The 23,980-nt window shown below is 49.5% G+C and overlaps 1 protein-coding gene across 1 annotated transcript; it reads left to right on the forward strand.

The window, feature by feature from the left end:
* Positions 1-10,760: 10,760 nt before the first annotated feature.
* Positions 10,761-22,690, forward strand: TRIM63 (tripartite motif containing 63; the record flags this gene model as incomplete). The annotated part of the gene is made up of 9 exons (XM_081225356.1): positions 10,761-10,919; positions 11,826-11,998; positions 14,823-14,991; positions 15,785-15,880; positions 17,333-17,566; positions 18,332-18,354; positions 18,695-18,819; positions 21,069-21,140; positions 22,646-22,690. 9 exons carry the CDS (start codon positions 10,761-10,763, stop codon positions 22,681-22,683), a joined length of 1,089 nt encoding a protein of 362 aa, XP_081081482.1. The 3' UTR covers positions 22,684-22,690.
* Positions 22,691-23,980: the final 1,290 nt, after the last annotated feature.

The following is a 23,980-nucleotide window of genomic DNA, read 5'->3' on the forward strand; positions in this document are numbered from 1 at the left end:
GCTACGACTTCAACTTGTTAACAGTTTACCACCTGCTGGGAAGAGAGTGCTATTTAATGCCTCCTCCTTGGTTATTGGGGTTCCTCTTAAATATGTCTGACGGTCCTTTCCTGTTTCAGGTTGGACGTGACACAGATCCAACAATCAGTGAAGTTCCGTCCTTCCTGAATATCTCTGATCATGTTATAGAAGAAAGTTTTTTGCCATATGGAGCGACAGTGGGGAGGACGTTTTAATTCCCACAATGGGAAGTATAAATTGGAAGTATAGGGCCCTCATTTTGCAAGCACTGGGGTAAATGTGTCTGCGGGCGGGGGGGGCGGGCGGGCGGCGCAAAGAAGACCCAGCACGATGGCAGCAATTACCAGGGTATCTTGTGTGCTGCCGGTTTTCCAGGTTTTTGGGTTCACCCAGTCTCCTGTCTGGAAGGAGTGTAGGGCCAGGTCAGTGGGTGCAGGAAGCACCTGGTTACCTCATTCGTTGACAACTTTCATGGTTTCTCCTACCTGGAGGGCATACTTGGGTTGTTCCATTTCATGGGGGCTAAGGTGTCCCTTCTCTCAGGCTTGGGAATGGGTCTACCAGACATGAGTTCAAATGCACTTAACTTTAAACTTATCTCTTGGGGCTAACTGAATGCAGAGCAGGGCAATCAACAGCAACTTAACCCAATTTTCTTAGGTTTCCTGACATAGCTTGACTAAGGCCCATTCCGAGGTTTGATTGGATCTCTCTACTTTCCCTGGTGATAAGGGCCTCCAGGCTGAGTGCAAGGTCCATTTTATGCCCAAGGCACCCGTTATCCCCTTCATCACTTGAGACACAAATGCTGGACAATTATTGTTTTGTCCAGGGAGGTTTGTCGTCAGCCATTAACATTATCATCTTGTGCCCTTTGTCTAAGGGAATACCAGTCTCCAATTTGCCTCCCATTAAGTGGATAGTAGCCCACTATTTGTGTAAAATATCTCTTCCTAGCAAGGGTATAGGGCATTTGGGGACATACAGGAAAGAATGGTGGGTGAGCATGTGTTCATCCAATTTACATTCTAATGGCTTTATGAATGCCCATTCTTGGGCCTTCCCTGAACCATTTTACATTTTACCCCCATCATTTTACAAGTCTTGTGACCAGTTTTGCCTGATTTGGGGTTCAGAACCGAGTAAGTGTCAACTAAGACTTCAATAGGCTTTCCCCCCATGTGCAGTGTCAGCAGGGCTCCTCGGGGGTCGATTGCAACGCCAGCTTAGGAGCCCCCTGGCCTGTCTTTCTTCATCTATTTGGACCATCTGCCTTCGAGGGTAATGGCCAGAATCTGCCATTTCTGCCCCCCTTCAGGGGTGGCAAGGACATTCTCTCTTCCAGGGTCCCTCTTTTTTACATATGGCGCACTGATTGGGTCCTAGTTTCCTTGGCTTGAGATAGCCCCCTTGGTAGGGGCCAGGGGTCACTTACTGGAGTTGAGAGTCTCTGTGGGCAGTTAGTCCAGATTCCTGTACTGACCAGTTGACATTGGAGGGTAATAGCCAGTAGGTGGGCTTGACTCTGGGCCCTTTTATCCTCTGACTTTTCTTCCTCTATAGCTCTGTTATCTTTGGCGAGCAGTTCATAGGGCTCCCCAGCCCACTTCAAAGAAACTAGCACTGACCAGAAGAGGTCAAGTTACCACTCACGTACCTACTTTGGGATCCTTTTTGCACTCAGGTGTCCCTGCAGCCTTTTCCTGAACTTGGATTGAGCGTCCTTGTTCCATTTTATCAGGCATCCTCATTACCTGGGCCTTTTCCCAGTCTCACCTCTTGGCTCACAGGGCTGGCCACTTTCCTTTACCAAACTGAAATGACTATGGAGAATGCTACTGTTGACCCCTGGAGGTCGACGAGGAGAACAAAAAGCCCTGGTGCGGCCACACTGCCTTGTACAGGGGCCAAGAGGAGCACTACTGGCGAGACAGTGGGAAGACTGCTGTAGCTCCCCCTGGTCCACAGGTCCCCACGTTCCCCGGGTGTCTGGTACGGAGAAAAAACCAGTCAGAAGCAGTGGGCAGACATGCATGAGTTTCAGTCTCCAATCCCCAGTGATGCCACAGTGTGATCCCCTCAAGGGGGCGCAGTCCAGATGACTCAGTGCTGTGCTGTGTGTGCACCACACCCGGTATCAGTGTGCTGGGCAGAGTTACACTGAATTTGACTGAAGCCTGTCAGAGTGAACTCAGAGATCAGAGTCAATCATTCTCAGGTGAACCTCCCAAAGCCTCCGCCATCCTCTTGCTGGAGCCAGGGCAAGTTCAGAGCCTTGTGGATAAGTGCAGGTTAAAAGGGCACGGTGTGCCCCATCCTGGATGCCAAAATTTTGTTACTGACCCTCCCAAGTTGGTCTCTAACAAGGGTCGTTCAGCCCCAATGTTGTTCAAGCCAATAGAACGAGACCGAGTTCTAAGACTGAGTTTGGTTCAGAAGCAAATGAAAGCTTTATTCTTTAAGCGAGGAATGGAGAGGTGTGAGCTCATGTTCTAGAGCACACGCTCTCCTCAAAAGGCCATTAGCAGGGCTGCTTTACAGGGTTCTTGTCCACAGGGAGTAGGGGCAGAGCTCTTGTGGAAGAGGTGCAGCTGTGCTGCTCACAGGTCCAGATCACAGTGCTGGGTGCAGCACCCCTGCACATGGCCCACCACTACCATCTTGAATTGCAGTGTCGTGTGCAGCGCTTCGAGCCCATCGAGCTGAAGTGTTGGGCGCAGCCATTTTGCACTAGGAGCTTTGGTCTGAAGTGCCAGGTGCAAGGCCTCTGCATGCGGTACCCTATGAGCAAGTGAAACGACTAAACACAAAGGGGGAAGAAAAAGGTTAGACACTATTTTATTACCCAGATTCTATTTGTATTTCCTGGGAATTGTTAATGGGCTTTGCTGATGGCAACTTCTGTCTTGCTCTTTTAGGTCAATCTCTCTGCGGGGGAAGCCATCTCTGCGGGGGAATCCAGACACCATGCTACGAGGATGCTCAAGCAGCCCTGTGGAGGGATACAATTGCTGGGGAATTGACACCTCCCATAAACTTGCCAACCATGTGAATGAGCCATCTTGGAAGTGGATCCTCCAGCTCCAGTCAAGCCTCAAGATAAACTGAACTGTACCCCCAGCCAACATCTTCACTACAATCTCATTAGAGACACTGAGCTGGAACCACATGACAATAATATTGACCTCATAAGTTAATAAAGAGCTGCTCTTGAATTCCTGACCCACAGAAACTGTGTGAGATAGTAAGTGTTTATTATTATTATTATTTTTTTTGTGGTATGCAGGCCTCTCTCGTTGCGGAGCACAGACTCCAGACACGCAGGCTCAGCGGCCATGGCTCACGGGCCTAGCCGCTCCGCGGCATGTGGGATCTTCCCGGACCGGGGCACGAACCCGTGTCCCCTGCATCGGCAGGCGGACTCTCAACCGCTGCGCCACCAGGGAAGCCCTATTATTGTTTTAAGTTGCTAAGTTTTGTGAAAATAAGTTGTGCAGCAACAGATAACACACAGACCATGCATGGGGTCATCCGTAGTAACTGTTCAGTAAATGCCAGCCAGTATCAGTCCCCTGATAGAAAAGATTAGCCACAACGTTTGCTGAGTGTCTGTCACTTGCCAGATATGTGCCATGTGCCTGGGCAAATTGAGTCCCTCCTCTGCACCGTGAATTTTCAGCAAGGGGTAGAGTGTTGGCAGCAGTCACCCAGAACCCTAGACTTTCCAGGCTGGAAAGACCCAGAGATATCTTTACTCTACCTAACTCTCATTTTACAGATGAGAAGACTGAGGCCCAGAGGTTAAATAATCTGCTCAAAGTAACAGAACTGAAATGTAGAGGAGCCTAAACTTGAACCCAGATCCATTAGTGCCTGGCAGCCTCTTCCTTGTTGCTCTGCACTCTCAGGGCCTTACAGTAAGTGTTTATTGCATCTCATTGTTTATAAAGCACTTTTGATACTTTAGTTCAGGGTCATTTATGTAGAGCCCCCTCCAGACCTTATTCGCAACCCATGTTCCCTGTCGCTGGGGCAGTCCCTTTCTCTAAACGCCATCCACTCCCCAGAGCCCTTGTAGCTGCCCACAATGGTCATCTGGATCTGGGCATAGGGGGAAGCGGCCTATAGAGCTTCCAGCCCTGAGTGGTGAGATCCTGAGATGCTCTGCTGCCCTTCCAGGCCCAGTGGGCTTTGCCCTGGCACCTGGGGCACTGCATCATGACCTAGACCCCATGGACCTGCCTCAGGCAACTGCTCTGGCTTTAGCCTCTGGATCCAGTGACTATCTGTTTGATCTTGTGATTTGGGATGATTCTTCAATGAGGATGACATCAAAGCATGTGACAGGAATCTCAAACCACAAGAAAAACAGTGCCCATACCACACCCTTTCTGAGGGTACTCCAGGAACGAAGGAGGCTCAAGGGGAAATCCAGAGGAAGAGGCGGGGCAGGCCCAGCCCTCCAGGGAAGGTCATGAGGGCTGCAGGGAGAACAACACACACCACACCTGTGGAAAGGATCTGCTCTATGATGTACCAAGAAAACATCTAAGCAAGCCGAGCTATGTGGAAATGAAAGGGGAGATGGGGGTGGTTCCTCCCCAGCATCACTGCCCCCAGGCCTTCCATCCTGGGAAGAGTTCCTCTGAGAACCCTGCCACTGGGGAGGGGCAAAGACCTTCAGGGATCATCTCTTATGCTCGCTCCATTTGGCAGATGAAGACACTGGAGGTGGGTGTGGCTTACTGGGCATCACATTGCTTGTCTCTGACAAAGCTGGACATGGAGCCCAAGTATCTGGGCCCCAGGCCAGGGTTCTCTCTCCCAACCAAGAGGCCTCAAAATCTCAGGTTTCTGAAAAGTCCCCTCTCTAGTGACAGTCAAAAAGAGCACAGGGGCTTCCCTGGTGGCGCAGTGGTTGAGAGTCCGCCTGCCGATGCAGGGGACGCGGGTTCGTGCCCTGGTCTGGGAAGATCCCACATGCTGCGGAGCGGCTGGGCCTGTGAGCCATGGCTGCTGGGCCTGCGCGTCTGGAGCCTTGCTCCACAACAGAAGAGGCCACAGCAGTGAGAGGACTGCATACGGCAAAAAAAAAAAAAGAGCACAGACTTTGGGGTTAAATTGGCCTATTCCAGATCCGCCAACACTAGCTGTGGGACTTGGGGCAACTCCATATGCCAAGCTGTGCCTCAGTTTCCTCATCTGTAAAATGGGGATAAGTATGACCTACTCGTGGTTGTGACTAGGACTGAATGAAATAGTGCCATGGAGCTCTGAGTAGATGCCCAGCCCCTTGGGAGAACTGAATCAGCCAAAAATAGTGTTAGTATTGCTATCACCTTCCATCTTTACCTTTTCCTTGTCAGGCCTAAACCATTCTCCCTGCTGCTTTGCCTGATGGCTACTCAGCTGGGACCCCCTCTGGCACTAAATCTCCTCCTACTAGTAACAGACTTTGGGGGCAGTCCCAAATGAGAAGTCTGTCTCTTAGCTGGGTGACTTTCCATAAATCACTTAACCTCTCTGAACTTCAGTTCCTGATATGTCAAAAAGAGAATCATAACAGCCATGATCATTCTTGGACAAATTAGTGACACAAAGAATGGTAGGGAAGGGGATTGTTATAGATTAGAAGAGATTAATGAGAAGAAAAACAACAAAATGCTACATGTAAGACCTTATCTGGATCTGATTTGACAAATTAACTAAAAAGACACTTGAGGGCTTCCCTGGTGGCGCAGTGGTTAAGAATCCGCCTGCCAGTGCAGGGGACACAGGTTTGAGCCCTCGCCCGGGAAGATCCCAAATGCCGCGGAGCAACTAAGCCCGTGTGCCACAACTATTGAGCCTGCTCTCTAGAGACTGCGAGCCACAACTACTGAGCCCGCGTACCACAACTGCTGAAGCCTGTGAGCCTAGAGCCCATGCTCTGCAACAAGACACTGCAATGAGAAGCCCACGCACTGCAACGAAGAGTAGCCTCCGCTCGCTGCAACTAGAGAAAGCCCGCGTGCAGCAGCGAAGACCCAATGCAGCCAAAAATAAATAAATAAATAAAATTTATTTAAAAAAAAAAAGACATTTGAGACAATCAGCAGCCTCTGAAAATGGTCGGGGATTTAGATAATATTAAGAAATTTTTGTTATTTTTGCTATGATAATGGCATGTGATTATGTAAAAAAATCCTTATCAGTTAGAAATGCTTACCAAAGTACTTATGGGTGAAATGACTCGATGACTAAGATTGGCTTTAAAATATTCTAGAAAATAGAAGTTTGTTGGGGTATAGATGAAGTAAGACTGGGGAAATGTTGAAAAGAATTGAATCTGGGTTTGGTCACATGAGTTCATTATACCATTCTCTCTACTTTTCTATGTTTGGGATTTTCATTAATAAACAGTAAAAATGAAGATGCGTGGAGACTTGCAAAGAGCGAAGCAGTAAAATATGGTAGTTAAGAGCTCTGGGCTCAGATGCGCCACTGCTATTCCACGTTTGTCTTCGTCTGTCAGTCCATAGCTTCACAGCTTGTTCTAATAACTGGTAAGGATACTGTTTTATAACTTCCTGCTTCTGATGCTGGCTTTGCCACTCACTGGCTGGGGGACTTTGTCTAAGTGACTTAACTGCCCTGAGCCTCTGTAACTCAGCTGCAAAACAGGGAAAATCATGATCCCTGCCTCACTGAGTTATTTTGAAGACTGAACAAGAGGGAAAGATGGAGGGACTTCCCTGGCAGTCTAGCGGTTAAGACTGGACACTTTCACTGCAGGGGACACGGGTTCAATCCCTGGTCGGGGAACTAAGATCCCTGCATGCCGAACGGCCTGGCCAAAAAGTAAAAAAAAAAAAAAGAGAGAGGGATGGATGGAAAGGACTTAGCACGGTGCCTGGCGTGCAGTAAGCACTAAATAAATGCTTCAGTGTGACAAGCACAGGTTTAGGAGTCAGGCTACCTTGGATATGAACCCCAGCTCAGCTCTGCTACTTGTGGCTGTGTGACTCTGGCCAAGCCAATTAACTCTCTGAATCTCATTTCTTCCTGGGAAAAACAAAGATCAAAATATCTCTCTTGCAGGGCTGTTGTGAAGATTAAATGACAAGACATGTTTTGCTGCCCAGCATGGCCCATGTGAGAATTTCCTTTTCTCACCCCTTGACTTTCAACAGTGCTGGCCTTGCCAGCTCCCAGGCTGGAGTCGATCCCACTGTCTATTTGCGTGGCTTTTGCACCTGAACTGCCAAGTGTGGCTAGAGAAAGTCAACAGAGCCACGTGAGTGGCTCCTCTCAAATGGCAAATCCGTGTTGAGAGACATCAGCGAGGCTCTTCTGCCCACAGACAGTCCTTCTACCCCTCTCTAGGGCACTTCCTCTTATGCTTCACACACTCATGCTCCTCTTCTACCTGCCTCAGCTCAGAAGGTGACCTCAGCTCTCTCTTGACTGACGGAGGTTATCAATATGAGCACATTTCTCTCCATCTCCCAACACCGCTAATTCTAACCTCCATCCTTTCCTCTCTCTCATCCTCCCAACTCAAAGGTTGGAATGTCCCTCTCCTTTCCAAGGCTTTAGGATTTATTCCAGCAACCCCACCACCCAGCTCCACTGTCTGTACCATCTCAGCCAAGAAAAACTCACTCAACTACCTCAATCTCCCCCAAGTCTGACAGTAACCTTGCTGCTTCTATGTTTAATTTGCTTATTCACTCATCCACCCATTTAAGAAACATTTCTTTGTGCCTACTATGTGCCAGGTGCTGGAGGTACAGAGACAAATAGAGACAGTCTTTGCCCTCAGTCTTCTAAGTCCAGAGGGAGAGCCAGACTCACAGCTGGCAAGATGACAAGTGAGATGTAAAGGTGGACCCATGTTTGATGCAGAGATTGACTGGATGTGCAGGAAGGAGGAAGGAGGAGCCCCAGGATGGCTCTCAGCTTTCTGGTCTGTGCAAATGGCTGGATGGGAGTGCTGTCCACCGAGGCATGAGACAAGGAAAACGGAAGCAGGAGCTTGGTTGGGGGGGAGGCGGGGAGGAGATGGTGTGTTCTGTTTGGGGTATGATGAGTTTGAGGTGCTATGAGGACATCCCAGTGGAGATCTCCAACACGTCTTCAGCTTAAGGGAGAGAGGGGTCTGAACTGGAATTAGAGATTTGAGAATCATTGGCATAAAAGAGTTGGAACCATGAATGGATATAGAGTGCTCTTCTGCAAGTAACAGATTAATTACACTGTCCTGACATTTGTTATCTCACATTTTAGAGGGCACTTCTGGGGGTGGGTAGACTGGCAGCACAATGATGGCATCAACGACCCCAGTGCTTTCTGTAGTTCGTCTTTGCCATTCTAGGGAGTTGATTTCCTTTTCAGACTTGTCCCTTCGTGATTGCAAGATAGCTGCCTCACCCTCTCATAACCTCATTCAAAGGCAAGAATGAAGCTTTCTTCTTGCACTTTCCTTTTTATCAGGGAGGAAATCCTTTATCTTTAGCCCACCTACACTAGCCCTTGGATCTCCTTGACCATAACTATGCCACTTAGGCAAAAGAGAATGGGATTCCACGATAGGCTGAAGTCTTTGTCTCCTGTGGCAGTGAAAAGGCCCTCCTTCCTGGAGAACGGTGCTACCTTATGCCTGAACAAAACTGAGCAAGGAAGAAAAGATGGCCTCTTTTCAACTCTCATCCTCCTCCAGCCCCTGGCTGGCCTGGCAGTGTTGACCTACAGTTCAGTAGAGACTTGAAGAGCTTGGACTCCTGAGTCAAGCATATCTGGCTTTTGTCCTAGGGCCCCTTCTTACAACCTGTGTGACTTCATACAAGTTATTTTACTTCTCTGTGCCTGAGTTTCCTCATCTGCGGAATGTTGATGATACAATAGTTCTTACGTTGCTGGCTATTGAGATGATGAAGTGAAATAATGTGTATGAATTGCTTAGCCCAGTGCCCAGCATATAGTAGGTGCTCAGCTAAGACCAGCCGTTGACATTTTGGGAGGACTACCCTCTCCTTGAAATCGCCCACTCCTTGTCCTCTAGGCCCCCTCCTCTTTCTGTGACTGGTTGCCCTTCGTCTTCTCCTTCCTGTTCCCCTTCCTAAGGTTGGCTCTTATGCCTTCACTACTTACTAGGTCTCGTCTCAGTGCTCCAACCATCAACTCCTCTCCAGGCTGAGGCCATCAAACCTACTCTCCTGCTGCCCCTCTTTCGTGAGATCATGGACACTCCTCCTGTAGGTTCTACAGCCTGTTAGGCTCATCCTGAGGCCTGATGTTACTGCTCCCACTCTTGCCCCAGCGTCTTATACCAATGTCTCTTTGCATGACATTCTACCTCAAAGACAGCCGTTGGAACTGCTCCAATGACTTCTACCTGCTGACATGGACGACGGTCAAGAAGGACGTGGGGAAAAAATTAAATTTGTGCAGAGAGCAGACAGGAATATCTGGATAATGTCTAAGTGGTTAGGTAGGGCTTCGTGGCACTACATGATATTTATTTCTGTCTGCCTCCCTCCCTAGGCTGTGAGTATCTCAGGGCAGGGAAAAGGATTACTCATTTATCTATCACCTTGGTGCCTGATGAATAGTTAGTACTCAGAAAATGTCTGTTGAATGAATAAGATTCCTGGCTTTGCCACTTACTTTCCAAATGACTTTGAATAAGGTCCTTTCTTTCTTAGACCTCAGTGTCAAAATCTATAAAATGGGGCTTCCCTGGTGGCGCAGTGGTTGAGAGTCCGCCTGCTGATGCAGGGGACACGGGTTCGTGCCCCGGTCCGGGAAGATCCCACATGACACGGAGCGGCTGGGCCCGTGAGCCATGGCCACTGAGCCTGCGCGTCTGGAGCCTGTGCTCCGCAACGGGAGAGGCCACAACAGTGAGAGGCCCATGTACCGCAAAAAAAAAAAAAAAAAAAAAAATCTACAAAATGAGGGAAATAGACTCTGTCTCAAGGGAGCCCTTTCAGTGTTAAAGTGGAATTAGGGACTTTCCTGGCGGTCCAGTGGTTAAGACTTCATGCTTCCACTGCAGGGGGTACGGGTTCAATCCCTGGTTGGGGAACTAAGATCCCACATGTGGTATGGCCAAAAAAAAAAAGTGGAATTAGTGGTCAAAGGATGGAGGGATGGGCTATCCTGAGCGCGTGTCGGGGGCGGGGACGGGGCGGGACCAAGGTCTTTAACAACATGCTGTGCTGGGGATGGGCCTCATCTGGGGAGCTGCCCAGGACTCCAGAGGAGGGGACAGACCTGATTTAGGTCAGTGAGAGGGCACCGGCTATTAACCCCACAAATCCCAGTGGCCCACTCCCTCCTTACCAGCCTACTGTGGGAGGAGACTAATTTTTGGAGGAAACTCTGGGTACCCAGTCCTGTCCCCAGCCTGTCCATGAACAAGCTGTTCTTGTTTACGACCCCCGTCCCAAGGGAGCAGCGATTGCTCATCCTTACGTGTGATTTGAGAGGGCTGGTCTTTCAGGCCTGGAGGAAACTCAAGCCTCACCAGCCGCTTGGCATTGGAATGCTCAGCTGGTCCCTTCCTGGGGCTCATGTGACCAGTTTCCAGCTATAAATATCAGAGGGGCCACAGACCAAGGCAGAATTCGGGCTCCAGGAAAAGAAGGCAAAGAGGCTCCAGGCGGGTATTTTGTGACAAAGGCAAGACCCCAGATCTGCTTAGAGCGAGGCAGGTAAAGGAGACAGCCAGGTGGGTCCCCACGTATCCTGATAATATGGATTATAAGTCAAGCCTGATCCAGGATGGGAACCCCATGGAGAACCTGGAGAAGCAGCTGATCTGCCCCATCTGCCTGGAGATGTTTACCAAGCCAGTGGTCATCTTGCCATGTCAACACAACCTCTGCCGGAAGTGTGCCTGTGACATCTTCCAGGTCAGTGCTGGGCATGGCCTAGAACTGAGGCCTCAGGCAGCTACTCAGTCTTCCTGCAGTGAAAACTAAAAGAAAACTTCTCTCTTAGCCCAGGACCCTTCCAAACTGGGGCTGTTTTATCCCCCTCTGAAGTGAACCCCTGCAGAAGCCTCTGGAAGGGGCCGAGGGGGGTAGGGAAGCAGCTCTGGCTGCCCCATTCCTTCTCCATGACGCACATTTCCCCTCCCCACCCTGCCTGTAGCTATTCCACCCCTGTCCTGAGCACCACAGTTGACTCTCCAATCAGGATTCCAAAAGCCTCAAGTGATAAGTGGGAGAGACAGGCGGAGAGGGGAGAGAAACCAGACCCTGGGGGCTGGAGCCAGCTCCAAAGTGGCAGGGTGCCCAGAGTTTTAGGAGGAGGGTGGCCGAGAGGCACTGAGCCATAGAGGCATCTTCCCCTTTGAAGCTGTTCCCTATAATATGGTGCAGGAGGGACTTCATCTCTCTAAGAAAAGAATGGGAGCCATGTGCATCCTGGTTGGGAGGCAGGCCTCAAAGTTCCCCAGAAGCACTTTACAGAATGATCTCTCACTACTTTTTCTTTAAAGTAGCAGTCCTAGGAGCTGGTTCTAATTATATGCCCATTTCATAAATGGGCAAACTGAGGCTTGGAGAGAAAAAGTTGCTCGCCTGAAGTCATTCAGAGAATTACTGTGACTTGAGCCTAGGTCTGCTGACCTCCAAACCTGTTGATTGCTTGGTTACTTCTCAGGTGCTCCCTGTGTAAGCGGGCTGGTTCTCTCATTTCAGGATAGGGAGCTTTAAGTCATCTTGGAGTGAGCAGGGGGAAGGATAGTCGGAGGTCAGAAAGGGAAGGAGTTGAGGAGGGAGCCCAGGCCTCACCTCTGCCCTTGTCACCAGCAGGCTGCAAATCCCTACTGGACCAGCCGGAGTGGCTCGGTGTCCATGTCTGGAAGCCGTTTCCGATGCCCCTCCTGCCGCCATGAAGTGATCATGGACCGTCATGGAGTGTACGGCCTGCAGAGGAATCTGCTGGTGGAGAACATCATTGATATCTACAAGCAGGAGTGCTCCAGGTCAGTTCACCCTGCAGCTGGGAGGCCATCCCCTCTCCCCAGCTCATCCTCTGAGCCCAGCTCTCCAAGGCCCCATCCTCCTTCATCTGCTCAGGATCCAGTCCCCTAGCTGGAAGATCTATGCCAGCCAATCCAGAGAGCCATCTCCCTCTTCCCCAGGCAGGAACGGAGGCTCATCTTATCCCACAGCCCTGGCTTTTGGTGTCACCCAGTGAATGGGAGGGGATCCAGACATTAGGCTGTCCTCCTGGAAGACACTGAGACAGAAACCAGGGGAAAGATGAGATGTAAGAAGGAGAGAGAGGCACTGGAGCCAGCTAAGTGGCCCTGATAAGCAGAGAAATCACCCAGTGAGAACATAGCCAGTTTCTCTATAGTGATAACACCAGCACGAGACACTGGGAATGCTTCCTGCTGCTGCTTCATGACAATCCTATGGATCAGCATGGCTTTCATCATCCCTATTTCATGGATGAGGAAGCTGAGGCTCAAAGAGGTGAAGTCAATTACCCAAGGTTTCCCAGCTGACAAGTAGAATTGCTGGGACTGGGCCCAGTCCATCTAGCTCCAAGTCTCCCTATTTGTGAAATAGCCACTCATGCTCAGGCAGAATTTGTGCATGGTCGAAGTTGTGCAGTGTTGGGCCTCAAACTGGGGAGAGACACAGCTACCAGGGAGATCTTTACAAATCAGGACATCCTGACAAGACTTCCAAGCTGCTGACCTCATGGCCCTTGTTGTCCCAAACCTTCACCAAGTGCCTGCCTACGGGCAGTGTCTGGCCCCCCAAAAAGGTGACAGACCAGTCCTCGCTTGAGAAAGCTCTGACCTGAGAACTGTGTTTGCTACTCTGACTCTGTTACTCATGCAGTGTAGAATATTGGGTAAGTCTTTGGGCCTCCTTTTCCCCTGTCTCCAGAGAGGGACAGTAAGATTTGTTATTGTGACTGTCAAGTAGGATTTTGATGGGAAATGTTAAAGATATCAAATATTTATTGAGCAGCTACTGTGTGCAGGCACTGCACTAAATATTTTCCGTGCATTATCCCTGTTTAATTCTCACAGTAATCCTGTAAACCATTCTTACCCTCAATTTCTAACGAGGAAATGGAGGCTCAGAGAGCATCAGAGGTTTGTCCTAGGCCACTCAGCTAGCAAGTGGTGAAGCGGAGAGGGAGCCTGTCTGACTGCCTGCCCAGTGAACATTCTTAACCGCTACTGCCTCTTATGTAGCTAGAGTTTCAACACTACAAAAATGCAATGATATCGTTGATGATGATAATAATAATAATAAAATTAATATTGCACCAAAATAGTAGCCCACCCAGTGTCGACCTAGGAAGAGCATGTTGTCAAGGCCTTTCCACAGAGTTGAATGATGATGATAGTTACTGAGGGTCTGCTCTGTGCCAGGCACTGCACATTCAGTACAGACAATTCCTGCCATGATCCCAGTAGCTCTGGGATGAAACCAAGGCTCAGAGAGGTGAAATCATTTGTCCAAGGTCACAATGAGTAAGTGGCAGAACAATCTGGATTTGAACCCCGATGTTGGTGCCTGGGGCTGGGAGGATAGGTAACTGGGATGACAGAGGACACAGGTACCAGACCCTCAGGATCTTGCCTCACCTCTGCACCTACTGCCACCCCAGAGCTCCCTGCCCAGGGGATAGAGGCAGGTGGCAAAGGGAGAGCCCTGCCAGCATGGGGGGACCCTGGGCTAAAAGATGCAAAAAGGTAAGTCTGGAAAGGGGCTTATTTAAGACCCTGAGGGGACAATAATACCCAGGGTGTGATCAGCCATGCAAGGTTCTTTGGAGGGGAGGCACTGACATGATGGGGGACAGTCATTCTGAGCTGCCTGCTGTGTTAGGGGCAGGGAAAGCAGAGGTATGTAGATGTGCTCTTGGCTCTAAATGAGCATATAGTTAGCTGGGGCAGTAAGACCTAGACCCCAAAAATGGAATCTCGGGGAGGAAGTGACCCTGAGAGAAACACAGAAAACATGCCAGAGGCTCTAAAAGAAGAGAGAGAGACAAAGGGAGAAAGTCATCCTAAGAGTGTGTGTTTGGGAGGAAACAGAAAGAAGTGATTCTGGACCCTGGAAAGAATCTCGGACTGGAAATCAAGGCTTGTGCTGGGCCATCGGATGGCCCTGTGTTGCCCATGTTCTAGTTGTGTCACTTGGGGCACACATAATGCCTCTCTCTCAGAGCCTCGGGGCACCTTCACGGCATGCTTACTGATTTTTTCTTTCTACCTGTATTTAATTACCACCTTCTCCATGCCAGGCACTGTACACTGCAGATTCAGGGGTGAAGAGAATAGGCGAGTTTCCCTGCTTTGATGGAGATTACAGTCTGGTGGATTAAATATAGAATTCAATGAGGCCATGGGTATAAATTGCTTTGCTCAGAGCCCAGCCTGCTGTAACCAAGAGCATGGGGACTATAATTAGAGCAAATGCACTCTAGCCTCCCATGCCCTGACTTGCTGGGTGACCTTGGGCAAGTCAATTCACCTTTCTGGGACCCAGTTTCCTCGTCTCGAAAATGTCTCAAAATGACTCTGGGATTCTGCAATCCTTCCCATGTCCTGTACTGGCAAGGCCTAGGGCCAACTCCATCACTGGAGTTTGAATCTTAGTCTTGGTGTCATTGGCTTCCTTGGTCCTGGGTTCTCAGAGGATGGAAAGAAAAGGGTTTGGGACACAGCCCACCACTGAGAGCTTGGGTCATGGACCTGGGGTGGCCTCCTGGGGCTGGGGGAGGAGACAGGGACTCGAGACTCCCACCTCGTGACTTATCACTCTTCTCCACTTCAGTCGGCCCCTGCAGAAAGGCAACCACCCCATGTGCAAGGAGCACGAAGATGAGAAAATCAACATCTACTGCCTCACATGTGAGATGCCCACGTGCTCCATGTGCAAGGTGTTTGGGGTCCACAAGGACTGCGAGGTGGCCCCACTGCAGAGTGTCTTCCAGGGACAAAAGGTGCTGACCTGAGCTACTTCCACCCCCAGCCCGAGCCTGCTGGACATATGATTCAGGATGCGGATTTGATCCCTGTAGATCTGCTGAGCCGACCTTTCAGGAATAGTCACCCTGGAGGGACTTCCCGCCCGCAGGGCCAGCAGCCCTTGCCTTCCGTGGGGAGGTGGCTGAGCTCATGAGTTATACTTAGAGCCGCTTGAGAGCATCTGGGTGTGGCCCCAAGGGAGAGAGCAGATCCCAGGGCCAGGCCACCAGGGCCCTCTCTGGCCACGACTTCTACCACCCAGTGTGGTTTGGGTCCCAGATACCCCTTCCTGTGCTGGTCACCTCTCCCTAGATCCCTCTGCAGCAGGAGGCGGGTGAGAGTCCTCTCCCTGGCCCTCTGGGCCTGTGGGAGCCCCACCATGCTGTACGTGCAGTAAGCTGTGGCTCCCCTTTCTATACTCTTTCCTCCCCACCTCCTACTCTTCTCTTGATCTCTCTCTCTTCTAGAATTCTCCAACCTCTTTCTTGTATGGATCCCTCCGTTGCTAGAAACAAACCCCTCCTCTGCCAGCACACTGCTGTGTATTTTGGGCAGCTCATTTCTCCTCTCTGGGCCTCATCTGTAAAATGAGGGATGCAGTATCTCTCTGATATTTTCTGCTCTGGAGCTGAGCTGTACCTCAGAAAGAGGCTCTTTCTAGCAGAGAGGGGAGTGAGGGTGCCGTTTTGCTGCCACTCCCCAGAGGGCAGGCCCTGAGACTATTTTTGTCTCTCTTCTCCTGATCCCCCACCCCTTCCTCCCGTCTAGACTGAGCTGAGTAACTGTATCTCCATGCTGGTAGCAGGGAACGACCGTGTTCAGACCATCATCACTCAGCTGGAGGACTCCTGCCAAGCGACCAAGGTGAGGGGAAGACTAGCTCTGCCTGGGGGCTCGAAGCCTCCCAGCACAGCTTGGTCTCTGGGGTGTTCAAGCAGGGAAGGTGGGGGAGGGACTGACTAATCAATTCATCCACCCACTCAACAAACGCTTCCTGAGGACAGCTGTGTGTCAGGCTCTGCCAGAGGTGCTGAGGATGGGGCGGTGAGCAAGACAGACCAGGTCCCTGACGTCAGGCAGTGTCCCACCAATAATTCCCAGCATTTATTCAGCACTAGTAGCTTTTAGAACATTGTTCTCCAGTGTGCTGTAGACTAAAGCTTCTCAAACTTTAACGTGCATGCAAACCACCCTGGGATCTTGTTAAAATTCAAGTTCTGATTCAGTAGGTCTAGAATGAGGCATGAGATTCTGCTTTTCTAACAAGCTCCCAGGATTTGCCCGAGTTGCTAGTCCATGGACTACACTTTGAGTAGCAAGACTGTAGAGGCAGAAGGCAACTTTTCTATCCCTGCAAAAGCTCCCATGATTTTCCATCTCCCCTTGTGGGGACCTGGAAATGAGATGGGGGAAAGGGATCATTACATTTCTGGTGGACAAAAGAGTTGTGTGGGAAAGGGATCATTACATTTCTGGTGGACAAAAGAGTTGTGTGAAGGATAGGTTTAAAGGAAGGAAGAGGGATGTTGTTATTACCCATAGCAACATAATAACATAGCAACATAATAACTGGGAGGGGATCCCAGGCTGACAGAGGATACTAGAGCCCCCAGTCTGATGAGATGCTATTATTATACCCATTTTATAGGTAAGGAAACTAAGATTAGCATCAGTGTTGGACAGAAGGAAGCCTCAATGTGGAGGCCACTAAGGGAGGAGCAGCTTCTCCACCTCTCTGATGACCAAATACTGCAGAGCTTCCCCAATCTGGTCTTGGTCCTAAAATGGGAAGAAGACTGTGACTTGGGGAGGCCCACATACATCATCCCATCTGACCTTAGAGTCTCTACTTTTTTTTTTTTTTTGCGGTATGCGGGCCTCCCACTGTTGTGGCCTCTCCCGTTGTGGAGCGCAGGCTCCGGACGTGCAGGCTCAGTGGCCATGGCTTACGGGCCCAGCCGCTCCGCGGCACGCGGGATCTTCCCGGACCGGGGTACGAACCTGCGTCCCCTGCATTGGCAGGCGGACTCTCAACCACTGTGCCACCAGGGAAGCCCAGAGCCTCTACTTTTGAGGAAAGGTGTAGCTTTCTCTATGACCCCAGCCTCCAAATGTTACTGGTGTACTAAGTGGCTAGGAAACCTTAGCAAATGCTTTCTTCTTACTAAGGCTTCATTTCGTGTTCTGTAAAATGGGGGCACAATAAATCTCCCCCAGCTTCACACTTTTTATTCCTAGCACACCCATCCCAAGAAGGAAGCGTTGGGGATAGGAAGGAGGGCCTGCAGGATGTGACTCCAAGATTTCTGTCCCCAGGAGAACAGTCACCAGGTGAAGGAAGAGCTGAGCCAGAAGTTTGACGTGCTGTACGCCATCCTGGACGAGAAGAAGAGTGAGCTGCTGCAGCGGGTCACGCGAGAGCAGGAGGAGAAGCTCAGCTTCCACGAGGCCCTCATCCAGCAATACCGGCAGCAACTGGAGAAGTCCAGCAAGCTGGTGGAGACAGCCATCCAGTCCCTGGACGAGCCTGGCGGGGCCATCTTCCTCTCGGTGAGCAGGACTGGGACGGTGTGGGCACTTCAGCTCCACAACTCTGTCTGAGGGTCAAGTTGTGCTCCATCACTGATCACCAAAGAATGTGCCCTTGAGCAAGTCATTTAATGCTCTCCAAACCTCAGTTTTCTCGTCTGTAAAGTGAGCATGTAACAGTTCCTACCTTCTTTCCTCTTAAAGGATTTTATGAGGATCATATAAAAGGATGTCTGTGAAATGGCTTTGCAAGCGGCAAAATACAGTGTCCACGTAGAGACTATTAATTGAGCACCTACCATAGGCCAGCCACTGAGGTGGAGACACAGATGAATGAGACACAGCCCTACCCTAGAAGAGCTTCTTGGGGGAGACATAAAAGGATCAGCTATAAGATTTTGTGAAGGAAGAGTAAAGTTCAATAAAAATTTCCTAAGCACGTACGGTGGGCCAGGCTTTGTGCTATACATTGGGTATAAAAAGGTGATTAGGTATCATTCTCATCTTGAAGATTTCAGAGTTCAAGAGGGTTTAGACTGACACTCCTAGAATCCAAGCTTCCTGCCAGGACAATGGGAGGGTCCTAGGATGATGAGCAAGGTGTGTGCAGACGATGGACAGAGGGAAAATCCGAATTCTGTTCTGCTGAAGCTGAGGAGCGGGTCACAGCTGGGCTAGGGAACGGCACCAAGTGCCCATCTGCAGAGCCCAGTCACTGGTTTTGCTGACTTCCTGGGGCTACCCTTTCTGCAGTCCTAACCCTTTGCTCTTTCTTTTCCCCCACAGAGTGCCAAGCAACTCATCAGAAGGTCAGTGTCTCTCCAGGGCTATGATCCAAGGCCCCAGCTCCCTTCAGGGCCTCTGACTTCTGTCCAGAGGGCCTCCTCCTTTGCATTAGGTCTGCTGGGAGGGTCTCACCCCAGGATAGCTTTCCTGACCTCTGCACCCCTGCTTTCTTGGACCATCCATTCTGCTTGTGACTGGAGAGGAAATACTCCATCCTCCAGGGGGAGTCACTGGGTGCAAGGCCTGGGTGTGGGCACAAGCACGCGCACTGGTGTAAGTTAGGGCTAAAACAACTCCTTCCTTCTCTGAGGCCAGAGATCTCACTGTGCTCCCACCCCACCCCTTTTTGTCTCTCCCCTACAGCATTGTGGAAGCGTCCAAGGGTTGCCAGCTGGGGAAGATAGAGCAGGGCTTTGAAAACATGGACTACTTTACTTTGGACTTAGACCACATAGCAGATGCCCTGAGGGCCATCGACTTTGGGACAGGTAAGGGGCTATTTCCCCCCAAAATCAGCTTCCCTCCCACTGAGCCCCACATAGAGGCAGATACACTAGCAAAGACGCCCAGATATCAGCTAAATTCATACAGCCAACTTCTCGATGAGCCCAGAGCCCACCACAGTGCCTGGTACATAATTGTTGCTCAATTAATTACGTATGGACCTGCTATAGGGAGGAACCTGGAGCAATAGAAAGAGCTTGGCAACGGAGTCAGGCAGACCTAAGGTCAAATCCGGTTCTATCACTTCTTATCTGTGTGGCCTTTTGGATGCTCCCTCCACCTCTGAAGTTAGGAGCTTCATTTCCTAGCTTTAAACTTAGGTAACAAATGGGCCTACTGATAATGACCACTGAACGATGCTGTTGCAACAAATAAGATATTTCTTCAGAAGCCTTTGTAAGATGCTAGACATATACTAGTTATTGCCTAAAGCTAGTCTTGGCTTCAGCTTCTTACTGCTATAATGGCGGACACTCAGGCACATTCATTTATCTATAGTCTGTCCTTGCTTCTGTTTGTGATTACTCTCCCCTAACGTACATATAATAATTGTAACACTATAACCATAACAATAATAAAGGAAAAATAATAAGAGAAAATGAGGCAACCAGATGGAGAACAAAGATTTTGATAGTTTGCTCAAGGTCACACAGTTGAAAGACAGCTAGTTAGCAACGAAGAAAGAGAGGGCGGATCCAATTCTGCTGAATGTTGCATTTGTCTGAGAGGTGATGCTCCAACGATCTGCTGAGAGAAAGAAAGCGGGGTAGAGGTTGTTCAGGAACAGGGAAGAACTGCGAGTGGGCTGGCAAGAGAAAGAGAAAAGCTTCTTGGCACCTCCTGTATCTGCTCTCCTGCAAGCTTTCAGACTCTGATGTGTTAAATCTATTCCCAGAAGCCCAAATATACCCTATTCTTGGGTAAGGACAAAATGCATCCCAAAGCTGAGATGTCAATGGACTCGGGTGTATCCACTGCTGCAGAGCTGCTCCACTGTCACCCTCCCTAAGCTAAGATATTCAAGAGTGGATCATACTATGTGAACAGTCCGACATTGTGACGATCTGCACTGCCTTTAGTAATCTCCCTGAGCCTCTGTGTCCTCATGGATAAATGGGGAGAGTACCCACAGCTACCATGTATTGAGCACTTTCTATATCCGGGGCACTGAGCCCTAGATGTGAATTTTGTTGTTTAATACAACAACTTTAAGAGGTGGTTCTCTTGTCATCTCCATTTTGTAACTGAGGCAATAAAACCAAGGAAAGGTGAGAGACTTGCAGAGGCCACATACCAGTAAGTAACCCCGCGCAGATTCCACCGAGGGCCTTCTGGGGATTTTATGAGGCAGTGCGTGTACAGTCCTTAGCACAAGGAAGCACTTGGCACATAGTAAGTTCTCAGCAAATGCTGCTATGAGTAGTTAATTGTGATAATGGTTAAACCACCACAAAACCGTTCCCTGGGTTATGCACAGATCCCAATTGTCAGTTTGGAGGAATTAACTCTTTCAAGCCTCTCCCCAGATACTCTTGACAAATGCTCTGAGTCTGTAGTGACCCCTCAGGGCCCCCAAAGGCTTAAGGAAGTGGCTTGAGAGAGGGGGTGGGGAAGGGACACGTTCCCTGTGAGTAGAGCTTGAAGGCGATACCCCAGGATGGGAGAGTGGGCACAAAGGTTGCAGCACAGTCACTGTCTGAGGCTCAGTTTCAGACAACTAAGGAGCAGATGGCCCCAGAAGGGCTCCACGCCCCACATCCACGCCTCTGTAGGCTAAGAAATGTGGAAAACTGAAGAAGGAGTGCTAGGCAAGCAGATTTCAAAGGCTGAGCAGATTCCTTCAGAATAAGGACTCTGATCCCTGAGAATCAAGGCGTTTTTGTCCCATTTTCCCCAGGTAAAGTTGATCTGTCTAAGAAATGTGCAGCGGTACACAGTGTGCTTCCCCAAAGGTCCCTCCAGTCGCAGGCAGATCAAGTGACAGATGCTGCTGCTGCTACTGGAAAAAAGGAGGTCTTGAGCCTCCCTCGCTTGGAAGGGTGTGGGAAGAAAGGAGGAGGCTGGGGAAGGAGGATGCAAGCCCATCACCTCCTGGGCCAGTGATGTCACTGCGTGGCCGTTTGACCCCGACTGGTTGTGGAACGAGTGCTGGATCTCCAGCCTGGATCTCCTTTGAGCCTCTCCTCTGAGACACCAGCCCCAACCGAATGCAATTGTTCTTTGTCACACACAGGTGAGGAAGAGGAGGAGTTTATTGAAGAAGAAAATCAGGAAGAGGAAGAGTCCACAGAGGGGAAGGAAGAAGGTGAGAAATCCGTCTCCCTCATTTCATTCGTTCATTCATTCAGGGACAACATGAGATCCCTACTGAGTGCAAAGTGCTGTGCTTGATGGTGGGGTGATGTTTCTTGTTCCCTGAAGGGGTTTTAAACCTATTAAGGTAAAGTCATGTTCCCTTTACTCTTAGAGAACTCCCCCAAACTATTCATAATAAAAAGCTCCCATTTTACATCTAAATGACCTTCCTAAACAGAAAGTGACACAGCGTAACAGGCAAAAGAGAGCACCCACAAGGCAGGCTTGGCCCAATGTTCAAAATTTTAAAAATTAGTTGTCAACATTTTTTAAATTCGTAGATTTTTTTTTAAAAGGATGTTTTTTTTTTTTTTTTTTTTTTTTAAAGAAGAGTTCAACTAAGACTTTGGATTTTCACCTTGTCAAAATTTGGAAAGAGCTAACAACGCTGGGCTTGCCCTTCTCCCTAGTCTCAGAGAGCTGGCTCTGGGAAGCAGTTGCCTCCTTTGGATGGGACATCCATTTGCTAGTTTGCCCAGCCCCACCACTGTCAGCCTGCCTGCTTGACCCATTCATGTCACCTGGCCCCATAGGTATCTGAGTTTCCCAACCTGGCAGAGTATAGTTAAGGGCCTGGGTTCTGAATCACAGCTTTACCAAGGACCAGAGGTGTGTTCTTGGGCAGTTCACGACTTTTCTGAGTCTTGACCTACTCATCTATGCAAGGGGATGTACCAGTACTGACCTCAAAAGATTAGACTGTAATTAGGAGTAAATTAGGTAATCATTTAACACAGTGTCTGGCACATAGAAACGTCATGTTTGCTAATGTTATTATTTTTCAATTCAAGTTATTATTGGAACTAAATTCCAATCCAACTAAAAAATACAAAGTAGGGCTTCCCTGGTGGCGCAGTGGTTGAGAGTCCGCCTGCCGATGCAGGGGACATGGGTTCGTGCCCCGGTCCGGGAAGATCCCACATGATGCGGAGCGGCTGGGCCCGTGAGCCATGGCCGCTGAGCCTGCGCGTCCGGAGCCCGTGCTCCGCAACGGGAGAGGCCACAACAGTGAGAGGCCCGCAAACCGCAAAAAAAAATACAAAGTAGCCTTCTAGAGTTTTTTGCATTGGATCTGAAATCCATAGCATTTAGGCAGCTAAGTTCTATTGCAATTTTTTTTTTTTTTTTTTTGCGGTACCCGGGCCTCTCACTGTTGTGGGCTCTCCCGTTGTGAAGCACGGGCTCCGGACGCGCAGACTCAGCGGCCATGGCTCACGGACCCAGCCGCTCCGCGGCATGTGGAATCCTTCCGAACCGGGGCACGAACCCGTGTCCCCTGCATCGGCAGGTGGACTCTCAACCACTGAGCCACCAGGGAAGCCCTCTATTGCAATTTTAAAAGGAAGAGGCCAGGCAGGAATTGGAGTCTGATAATTTTGTCACTGCATCCTGGTAAGCCCTGGATCCTCCTGAGTCCCTATCTCACCTTGTGTTTCTTCGTCTTTTTCTTTCTAGACACCAGTAAGGAGATGGATGAGGGAGAGACCATCTAGATGCAGAGAGACTGGGGAGGGTGGGGATGGGCCCAGCTGCCTTGGTGATAGGCCCAGGGTGGGAGGGGTCAGGGCCCCTGGAGGGGCAATGGGGAGGTGTGTCTTGTCTCTGCTCAGAGAGCAGGAACTAGGAGCCGGACCTCACCGCTGTGTCCAGCGTCACGAACCAGAGTTGGAAACGTGCTTGAAACAACCACACTGGATACTTTTCTACGTTGGTGCAAAATGGAATATTTTGTACATTTTTAAAATGTGATTTTTGTATATACTTGTATATGTATGCCAATTTGGTGCTTTTTGTAAAGGAACTTTTGTATGATAATGCCTGGTCATCGTGTGACGGGCGATTGTTATAAAGAAGGGAAGGAAGCCAGGTTGATACAGCCACCCACTTCCTTTCCTTGGCGGGAGGGGCTCCGTAGCACTCACAGACCTAGGAAAGGATAAGGTACTGTATTTCAGTGTCTATTCCTGACATAAGGGACAGCGACTGAGTTCGTGTTACATGTTGTTTTAATAAATGCACAACGTTTTCTTCCATTTATTACCAAAAGAGCTGGGGTTTCATTCAGCCTTTTTTTCAGAGGACAGTTCAGGGTAGACAGACAGAAGACCTGATAGGAAGAGTGCAGCAGGAAGTAGACAGTGATGGGAAGCCCAGGTTTCTATCCCACCAAAGAAGTTGTCCTTTAAACCCGTATTTCCCAATGAGAACTACGTGGAAAACTGGCCCTGAGAGGACCCTCCAGAAAAGGGTTCAATGCCTTATTTTCTAGTTCTCCAGAAAACAGAGCCCGAGGCAAAGAGTAATCATCTTTTTTAAGATGCCCTTAAATATGAACCATCAGGAAATTCTGAAAAAATAAAGGTTTATTACTTACAAGATCTGCAAATTACATAGCATCCCTGGGGCCATGCAGTGAGTTCGCGGGTGGAGAGAGGGAGGGAGAAAGCAAGAGCCTGGGTTCCGCTTTTATTGGGGTCTAGGGTGGGGGCCTAGGGTTTCAAAGGCTCACTCTTTACTGGTGAATTTAGAACATAAGAGAGGGAATTTAAAGCGTGGGAAGAGGAAAAAAAGCGAACGGCTCAAATGGTCAGTTAGCAAAATCAACTAAGATCTCCAAAACAAAGGAGCCTCAGTTGGGAGACACGGCCTGGCTCTTTATCTAGTGCTGTGGCTGGCAAGGTGTTTATTAGAGATAGCCCTGAAGTGGTTGCCTCTTGAAATGGATGGCAGTCAAAGCTCAAGTCAGACACTCACATTACAAAAAAACAAAACAAAACAAAAACCTGTCAG

Source organism: Mesoplodon bidens (genome assembly GCF_964165515.1).
Source record: "Mesoplodon bidens genome assembly, chromosome: 2".
Classification (NCBI taxonomy): Eukaryota; Metazoa; Chordata; class Mammalia; order Artiodactyla; family Ziphiidae; genus Mesoplodon; species Mesoplodon bidens.